Below are 10,413 nucleotides of genomic sequence, written 5' to 3'. Positions count from 1 at the left end.
ATCCACCTCTGCAAATCAATGGCGAAGTGGATTTTGGCAAATCAAATTGAACAAAAAGCTTGGGGGGCTTCCATTTTCCTTATTATTTTGTCCTTTTTCTTTCTTTTCCTTATTTCACAAGGGCTAAGGTAACACTCATTTTTCTATCCATTAGCGACTTAAATGCACAGTATTACATAGGCTGGGCCTCTGTCTTCTTTCTCTTAGAATATATCAGTAAGATTAATATTGACAATATTGTGTTGTAGATTAAAAATAACAGTTTATAAATCCCACAGACAGACGACGCATTATTAAGAATGGAGCACACTGCCTGTCCACGAAGGCAATATGGTTGGAAGATGAAATCCATAACATGAACGAAACAATTATATACTAAGTATTCTTATATTTTATCATTATTCATCTGCATTTCCTAAATTATCTTGAGAAATCTCATCTACTGTTCTGACATCTATTGAATAAATAAACTTTGCCAGGATGTATGGCATTAATCAGAGGTCGACACTGACATGAACCTAAAAACAACAGAAAGACATGCATTTATTTAAATGGGACATGCATTCAGATTCAGTTGAAAAACACCAGTAAACTCGGTGCATTGAGAATTCGTATTAATTCCAAAATAACAATAATTGTAGCCGTTTTACTCTAGGGTTTGCTTCATTTTACATGTACAAGAATGCTAAATGAGGGCAGAGAAATATATGAAACTTTGGACACGTATTGGAAGTTTTACCCAAGCTACACGTACAGAAAATTTTTGTACTGAACCGATACAAAATACACACATATAGGGTGGGTGGATTATTTTTTGCAATATTTTAATTTACATGAGGTCCAACCCATGTGAGTGTCTGTAAGATTTCTGTATATTATTTTTCTATACAACTAGCTTTCTCTGGAAGTTTAAAGAACGATAGAGTCAACATCAAACGTGAATGCTAGATAGTTGTTAGAATATGGCTAGTAGTTGAGTGACAGTACATGATCGTATTATCTCCAAGAGCAATTATTTTGGGTACGTGGGCTTGATTGTTAAAAACCAGAGAGGAACATAAGAAGATGTAATATATAGAATAAGAATTAGTTTGATTAAATAGACAATTGCTATATGAAGATCTATGTAAGGTTAAAATTTCAATTTTATAGAATAATTTTTAGATGTGTCGTGCTTTACGTTATACTTAATTTGGATGATTAAAAGATAAAATGTTTATAAGATTAACATAGAGGAAATGAGGATGTTAAGATAAATTGTGCATGTGAAGTGGCGATGACGCCGATTAAAATAATTTAAGAGAACAACTAGGCTGTTGCAATGTATTGCAAAACATTGAAAACATCAGCGTTCATAATAATGACATGATATTCATATAACATATTAGAAAAGTTGGGTAGATTAGAACAATCATGACTTTTTAACAGATTTGAAAGAATCTAGAACCGTGTAATACCACTACAATTTTTAGGATTTATCGAGTTTAAGTTCTAGATTACAAATTATCCAATTCGACCTTACGTGTGGAATTAAGTTAACTAAAGCAACAAGTCACTTTAATTAATTGTTTAGGTGATTAATCATACAATTCAATTTGTCCTAAATTTACATACCGTAGGTATAATTTGGAAAGCAGTATAAACAATAAAGAACACCAAAGTTGTTGACGGAGGAACCCAACGTGGGAAAAAACTCTGGAACCAAGTCAGTTACCTCCACTATCGACAATTCAGAGCATACAATGATACACCTATCATGCACCTGTTAAGACCCGCTGCCACAGCCTTACGATCTACTGTCGTAGACACCTCTAGCTTTTTACTGCCGTAGGTTTCTCTAGCCTCCTACTAGACTCATGCAGTCCAATTTGCTGTCACTTAGTCTGTACTGAACGTCTCTGAAAGTGGAAGACCAAGAATCGCCTGTTCTTTTGCTTCTAACTGCTCTTCAATCCACATCTCTCAATCCCCTAATGAGAGAGTCCCTTCCTTACAAGATTAAAGAAGCTCGATTTTTTGGGTTATGAAGATTGATGTTTTTTCCAAAACAATGGTTGAATTCAATGTTTGAAACTCTCTTGGATCTCTTGAATATGTTTAGAAGAAGATATCAATGTGAGGCATAATGTAGCAACTACCCAAAATTCGTGCTAGGATTTGGATATTTATATTTGAAGGTGTTTAGGTGGTATGAGCCGAGTAAAACACTTCAAAAATGCGAATTAGGGGTTTTTCCACATAGGAATGTTACTCAAGCGAGAGCTGACGAGAATTGAGCTAGAGGTATTCTTCTTCTTTTTTTTTTTTTTTTTTTTTTTTTTGCTCGAGCGAAATACCAGCGAAAATTAAGCGACAGTGAGCAGTCATCAGTATTTTCATCATAACGTTCTCTCTTGATATCCGATTGAGGTGAATCAACTTGCGTTGAAAATCTAACTTAAAGGGCTACAATTCTTTTAGATGTAACCTTGTTCAAATTCCAACATTTTCTATGTGAAAAATGCATTGCAAATTACAATTGAAAATCCTGAACATAATTTGTGCGGCTCTTTGATATCCTTTAGACTTCCAATTGCATTTTAATGATCTTATATGATCTTCTTGGACTCCTTAAACGACTCGAACACTAATTTACCTCATCTATATAAAATTACACCCTAAGCCCTTGACTTTTACAAGAATGTTCAATTGTGTCCCTGACTTTTATAAACATACAATTACGCTCGTTTTGTTTACAGAATTGCCAATTACACTTACAAATCTAACAAACTCCCTTTTTGACATTCTATGACAAATCCATACATAATAAGTCAGGATTCTAGACAATCTATTCTACCCAATAAACCCAATCACAGAGTTTTGCATTCTTTGTACTAGTTTCCTGAAATCCACAAACTCATAGACCTAGTGTAAAAGCACGTGACACAGGAAATATAAACATTAAAGAACTTAATCACAAACACGCAAACATGCTAATTTGAGATGTGATATTGATGCCAATCAAAACACCAACACCACTAAACATAAAAAAAACTCAAACAGCAATGGAGCAACGCTTTCCCTTACAGCAAAATCTCGTAAATGTTATGTGGTTAATACAATGTACCTATGTCTCTCTCCAATGACCTCTAGACACAGCAATGCAATATGCAATAATGTCAAGCAATGGAAACAGTGCACATGCAAATGCTCTCCTCCTATATGTACGCTCTTTTACATATTTTTCTCCACCTCAGTTGCACTTTCTCTTCTCCTTTTTGCCACAAATGCTGAAGGGAAACTAAGCAATAACTCAAAAATGCAGTTGATAGCATGTAAAGGTCAAATTAATTAGTCATAAACCTTCCCACATACTCAATTTAGACCATAATGGAGTAAGTAGAACAAATGACTTATGTGTGTAAAGTGTCACTAATACAATATAAACAGGATTCCAAACTTTAATTTTATGAGAAGGGACATGGCAATCATTGCCAATAAGTGTATTCTCCTGCTAATGAAAGTCAAACCATGTAACGTGTAGTAGGACCTATACTTATTATTATTACTATTATTTTATTTTCCCCCCCCCCCCTTACTTTGAGCATTTATATTTTTCAATTTTCCACAATTTTCAGTTCATCAAATTTTCACATTTTTCTCAGTTTTCAAGCTCACTTAATTTTTATCTTAAGTGCAGGTTCTTCTCCATTAAGGGACTAAAATGACCCCTGTAGCAAGTTTTAGGCCAATTAACCCAAGTCAGTTGATCATAGGCACTAGGTTTTAAGAGACCTCGCAGGCTTAATTGCTCAAGTCAAATAGGACTCGAAGAAAAAATTAAGATATTGAGTTTTTATAAAATGAGGGAATATTTTTGCGTTTAGGTCTACTAATATTTGTCAATTCATGTTCAAAGTCACCCTATTAACATGCGATAATCATCCCAAATCTCACACACGTGGTAGAATATCACTAACAAATTCATAGTGTGTGCAGTGCAGATGGTAAAGACACCTATACTAAGTAATCCAAAGTGACCTAAACAAGTAATGAAAATTATTCTACAACTTATCAATTTCAACTCATATATGATCACAAATTGCAAGTTCAAGAAACATATGTCATGCTGTAGTTGTGTTCCATAACAAATTGTTTTTTGTGTTTTTCTATTTTTTAATTTTTTTGTGTTTTTCATTTTTTCAAAAATGAATGCTCACACACAAAAGAAAAAAAATGTAAAACCAAGCACACAAAATATGCATGCGCCAAAGCAATCAATTTAAATGCACGTTCGTGAAACTAAAAACAAAGCAAAAGAGACATAAACATATACAAGTGATGCATGCAATCATCATGTGATATTTAGGAACAGGCATGCATCAAAACTACATAATCAGTTTGGTATATAAGTGCTCTTTCCCTTTCCAAATTCTGCAGATCACTCTTCTTCACCTAAACCTGTCTAGTGGGATAATAGCTCCTAGATAGTTGTATCACCAACTTGGTCAAATGATTCACTTGTTCAGTAAGAAATCCAAACCGATCAACAGACACCTGGTTTTTGTTTCCATTTAAGTACATCTTCCTAGTTTTATTCAGGTACTAATGTCATCTAAGGCGCATGTGACCTAATTCTCCACAATGAAAGCATGTCGGGATAAACCTATGACCTATGTTATGTGTTCACTGTCGTCTATTCCTAGGTTGACGGGTCTTACGTTATCTAGTAGACCTCTGTCTTACAGATCCCTTAACCTTAAGTTCGGGCTTAGGACATCTCGGACTCCTTCAACGACTCGAACACTAATTTATCTCATCTATACAAAATTGCACCATAAGCCCTTGACTTATACAAGAATGTTCGATTAAGTCCTTGACTTTTACAAACATACAAGTACGCCCGTTTTATCTACAAAATTGCCAATTACACTTATAGACCTAACAAGATTCAACAACAAACTGAACAAAGAAGTAATCTATGTTTAATATAGTTGATGTTACTGGTAATAAAACTCAATTTGTTGGTTTTTTATTGTATTTAAATTCTTGCTAAATGAGATGTTGAACACTTATTTACTCAATTTTCCATATTAAGGAAAAATGTCACAATTGAAAAAGAAACTTAATTATTATATTGAAACATTCAACTTTAGAGAGTTGTCGAAACTCATAAATTATCGGTCATATTTAGGATATATACCTCGGGTAGGCAATCAGAGGTATATTTAGGGTACATATTTATTAGGATTGGACATAGATTGATGAAACATCATGCATGTTTCTTTGAGAGTACTAGATAGAATTTAAAGAAGAAAAGAAATTAAACATTTATAGATTATACTGTCACGTCTAAGTGAACATTTGTTCATCTTATTAAAAATAACAGAAAGATCAGACATGTTGTGTAATCGACAATCGACGCACATGGTCTAAAACCGACAATATATAAATTGCGGCAGCTCGAGTCTTGCACTTGATAGATGCAACTCCTAGATGATGGAAAGAGGCCTATTCACATGTTGCAAGTATAGAATTTTTTTGACAGAATTGGTCCTGTGATTTGCTGTTGTCAAAAATAGTTTTTGACAACAGTCAATTACAAGAAGACGGTTCTTGTAGAAAATCTGTAAAAAAAAAAAAAAAAAATTCTATATTTATAGCATTGTTCAAGATTTTAAGCCTTAAAGGGGAACTTATTAGAGTTAATTGTTTCAATGGTCACTGAAATTTAAAATGTCGAGTTTTAGTCACTGAACTTAGGTCCATGCCTTCGATTGTTCACTAGAGTTTAAATTGTCAAATTTTGACCAATGAATTTTGAAAAATGTCGTGCAGTACTCCCTATAAACTCGACATTTTTCAAAGTTCAACATTTATGCTAGTGAGTAATATACAACATTTTTCAAAGTTCAGTTGTCAAAACTCGACATTTTAAATTTCAATGGACAATCGAAGACATGGACCTAAGTTTAATAAACAAAATTCGATTTTTTAAACTTTATGACCAATCAAAGACATGGACTTAAGTTGAATGACCATTGTAACAATTAATTCAACTTATTAAGCTCAAGTTTGATGATCATTATTTGGAAAACAATGTTTAAATAGTAACTTTTAGAAGAATTTGTGGTTAAAAAGTAGAAAATTTTTTGAGTTTACGTGAAAAATATTTTATTGTGGAAATGTATGGTTGAAAATAAGTATATAGAGAAAAGAATTTTCAAATAATAATTGTCAAACATATGCTAATATTCTTTGCTACTAAAGGGCCATGGTACTAAACGTAAATAAATTTTTTGTTGAGGACAATATTGTCTTAATACATGTATTTCTTGTTGTGAAAATAAATGGAGAGTTGCCGACACCACACTTATATTTGTGAAGTCTGTAATGTCGGGATTGAAGATCAAAATAATCCCCATTGAAATTGTAGAACATGTTGTGAATTTACCTTTGGTCCTTTGCGTTCGGCTGTGGAAATTCTTACTTCAGTGTAATTCTAAAACAAAACTACTTTACACACATAGGGAAGGTTGGTTGATTTCAGTCCAATTTTTTCCACTTTCATTTACCTTGACGTAGTTATAAGAACTGGGAATTTCGTGACATTTCGAAATGGCTGTCTTCTATTTTTAATAAGTTGTTTAATAGTTGGCTGTGATACTTCAACCTCCCCATGAATTGATTATTCCTAAACAAGTCATGCCTCCTGGATTCATTGGGCGAGTGGAAGACATTGAGAAGGGCTTCACATCCTTTTCAGGGCTTCCAAAACAACAATAGAAACATTCGAGTCCTCGATTTGGACTTAGTTTTAGATTTTGTAGGAAAGGTTCCTGCCCGTCTAGGGGACTGGATCATTCCTTGGGCTTCATACCGAAAAAAAAAAAAAAAAGAATTGGAAGCGATGACTTATGGTTGACTTTCTTGGTTATGTAAAGAGATGGGGCTCTTCTCACCATTCTCTCACGGTACTATATCGTTATCGATCACCCTATATATATATATATATAAGGGAAAGAAAATCTTGAAACTTTTTGTTTCAACACGGGATTTTGAAAATTTGTCAAAGAAAAGTTAACGAGAACACTGTTAAAATTGTGTTGATTTGGTAATATAAATATGGTTATTGCCCACTATAAAAGGCATTAGTATAATCTAAAAAAGATAAAGCAAGTTGATAGGTGTAAAATGACATTGTTGGTCAAGTTGCGTAACGTGACTACTTGGCCTTTGACAAAAACGTACTCAAAAATAAAAATTTAAGTCTGTCTTCATAAGCTAAGTGGACTATATCAATAGATAACAAAATGTGAGAGGGAAATGAAGAGAAATAGAAGGGATGAAGACAAAAATATTAAGATAAATTAATCAACTAAGTCAAAGGCCATTTAATAATCTCTATATAAATGATTTTTTCTACACCAAGAAGTATGAATATACTAATACCTTTAAAATCGGATCGATCAATTCAATTGAATAAACTGAGAATTCGCCGGCGTTGTGTACAAAAACTGAATGAAGCTGTGATGATATTTAAGTTTCTTTTCTTCTCTTTTATTATATATAATATATAAGGGCGTGTTTGATTGGATTTATTTTTCATGGAAAATATTTTTTCAGTCATGTTCCTACTTTTGAAGTGTTTGATCGACATTTTTTCCATGAAAAATATTTTTCAAAAGTTGGTTCACGTGATCATGTTTTATTCAAAAACGAGGAAAACTTTTTCTTTTTGGGGGGCGGGGGTGGTAAGTTTTTATTTTCTAAATATTCATATTTCCCAAAAACTCAACTTTACAAAAAAACTACAACATTTTCTAGGCTGAAAATTAATTCAATCAACAAATTTAATTTCTATGCAAAGTTCTAGATAATTCAATTATCTTCAACTTATTTTCTTTTTATACAAGTTCATATTTCAATTAAACATATTCTAATACTATTTTGTTATACTAATTTTAAATTTAATTATTTTTGCTACTTGAGTCGATTCTGATTAAACTATTTGAGTATTGACAATATGGTTCAACTGGTTATTATATATTAAGCTGGAAAAATTTATTGACTTTGAGTCTCGCCGTTGTTCATAACAATAAAGCATTCAATTGCTGATTGAAACAAAAGAAACTTAAATGGAATAGTTATTCTCCATTTCAGGACTTATAAAAGCACATGTTTTCACTTTTATTCATACTTAACATTGTATTTGCTAATATAAATAAAACTATATAACTTTACCAAAGAGCTAAATCTGATCACACTTTCAATTATATATATTTAGCCAAGCATTATGGGGATAGAGACGAACAGGAAGATCCTTAGCAGGCATGGGCATTGGATTAACAATAATCTTCTCATCTGGAAATATTTTCTCCCACTTGAACCTTCTCACAAGATGGTGCATGAAAACAAGAATTTCGAGTCGAGCATACTCTTTTCCAGGGCACATCCTAGGTCCTCCACCAAATGGAACAAATGTGTAAGGAGCCGGTCCAGCTCCTTCGAATCTTGAAGGATCAAATTTCAGGGGCTCAGGGAAGACTTCGGGATTCCTGTGAGTCGAATTTGCACTCCAGTATACCTGCGCAGTAATAAAAAACGACGAGGGATTATTACATGCATACTAGCTCGAATGAAATAATATTTTATTATTTTTGTTATTAATTTGTTTACCTTCCACCCCTTTGGGATTGAGAAACCGCTGTACATGAAATCAGCAATGGCTACTCTAAAGGCTCCTTGGAGGGGAGGGGCTAGTCTTAGTACTTCACATGCCACATTCCATGAGTATTTCATTTTTTGAATGTCATCCCAGTCCAGTAATTCCCCAGGAGCTTTTGATTTGGCTATTTCCATTTGCTCTATTCACAAAACAGACAAATTGTAATTAGATTATTTGCTGTTTGAGAAGAATTATTCTTATAGCTTATAGAAAACAATAAATCTTTAGTACTTTTGAGGTTATTACATTAAACCCTAATCTCTACATCTAAAGTAATAAGAGATATATGCACTCACAAATACAAGTTATAGTGGTTCATACTCAATGTGAAAGTTCGACTATAGATCTTCCACTATAAATTCCTTTTCCTCGCAGATGTAATTTTACCCTATCTGAACATGTTGGTTCATATTCCTTATATTGTGTAGAAAATTAGATTCTACAATCTATTGAATTCTCATTACCATTTTAGATATACTAAGATCGTCTCCCATTTTAAGATAATAAAATCTCGATTTTATTCTAAGTTAAAGTCAACAATTAATTTTAACTACATATGTTATGAGTCTCACAACTTTTTAACCACATATTTCATCAACTTATATCAAAATCTACTAAAAAACTGATTTTAATCCCTGCCAAACAAGGGATAAACTGTTAGATAGGACAAAAATAGTCACCGTGTTATAATAACACGTGACTTAATTCAAGGATTACTTAGTAGATCCGCTTGTTCCCTAATGCAACAGTTGTCTACAGCAAACCGTTATCTATTACTCTGTTTGTACTTTAAAGTTTTTATTGACTTAATCATTGGAGCAACTTTTCAGAATTTTTTTCAAAAGTAACATAAAACCTTTACCATCAAAGGAAAAAATTCAGGAGAAAGTATAAAGGGCTTACCCTTGTAGACTCCTTCATAAATTTCAGGCAGCTCAGCAAGATATTTGACTACAAAAGTGCATGCAGAACTTGCAGTGTCATGGCCTCCAATAAGCAAACCTAAAATCTTATCAGCAATATCCAATTCATGCATGAATTTTCCACTTTCATCACTTGTCAAAAGCATGTGCGACAAGATATCTTGTGTTGGTGAAGCCTTTCCTTCAGCCAAGTCGATTTTACGCTGTTTGATTATTGAAACAAGTTCTTTTCTGATGAAGTTTGAGGCCTTGATCGCCCTGTGGAATGGTGTTCCAGGTAAATCTATAGGGATTGAAATCCACCCTGTCTTGCCCGGTGGCAAGGAGCTGGAGAAGCCAGACTTGTTCTTGTAGAAGAGGAGGTGGAGGGACAGGGATATCAGGAGGACAAAGAGACAAAGAAGAGAGACATAGAAGAACTCCATTTCTAGTTGCCAAAAGCTCTTTGAATGAGTTTTAAGTGTAGTTTGGTATGAAGTTAGGCATATATATAGCCACGTAAACATTGTGAAAAGGTGGATAAATACTTCACTTTGGAAATTATGGGCTCACAAGGAAAGGTAGGTGGCGTGGTGTGGGTGGCGAAGTGGAAGTGGAAGAAGTATTATGATATCTTGGTCAATTTTTGCTAGCTTTATAAGTTGATTTAACACAAAACGCACAAAGTCCTAATGAATTTATATGTAACAAATTTTTTGGACAATTAAAAAGTCCATTCTTATGTTCATCATGTGTGAAACCATATTTCCAAATCTTTGAAATTTTTCTCAGTAGTTACATATT

The 10,413-nt window shown here is 33.3% G+C and overlaps 1 protein-coding gene across 1 annotated transcript; it reads right to left on the bottom strand.

The window, feature by feature from the left end:
* Window positions 1-8,110: 8,110 nt before the first annotated feature.
* On the bottom strand, window positions 8,111-10,055 carry LOC111365629 (beta-amyrin 28-oxidase-like). Its single transcript, XM_022986167.1, has 3 exons — window positions 9,611-10,055; window positions 8,659-8,846; window positions 8,111-8,566 (listed from the first exon to the last, which is right to left on the bottom strand). Exons 1-3 carry the CDS (start codon window positions 10,053-10,055, stop codon window positions 8,249-8,251), a joined length of 951 nt encoding a protein of 316 aa, XP_022841935.1. The 3' UTR covers window positions 8,111-8,248.
* Between the last annotated feature and the right edge of the window lie 358 nt (window positions 10,056-10,413).

This window comes from Olea europaea, chromosome 17, assembly GCF_002742605.1.
Source record: "Olea europaea var. sylvestris chromosome 17, O_europaea_v1, whole genome shotgun sequence".
Taxonomy (NCBI): Eukaryota; Viridiplantae; Streptophyta; class Magnoliopsida; order Lamiales; family Oleaceae; genus Olea; species Olea europaea.
Note: the sequence above shows the minus strand (reverse complement) of the source record. Positions and strands in the feature narration are given on the sequence as shown.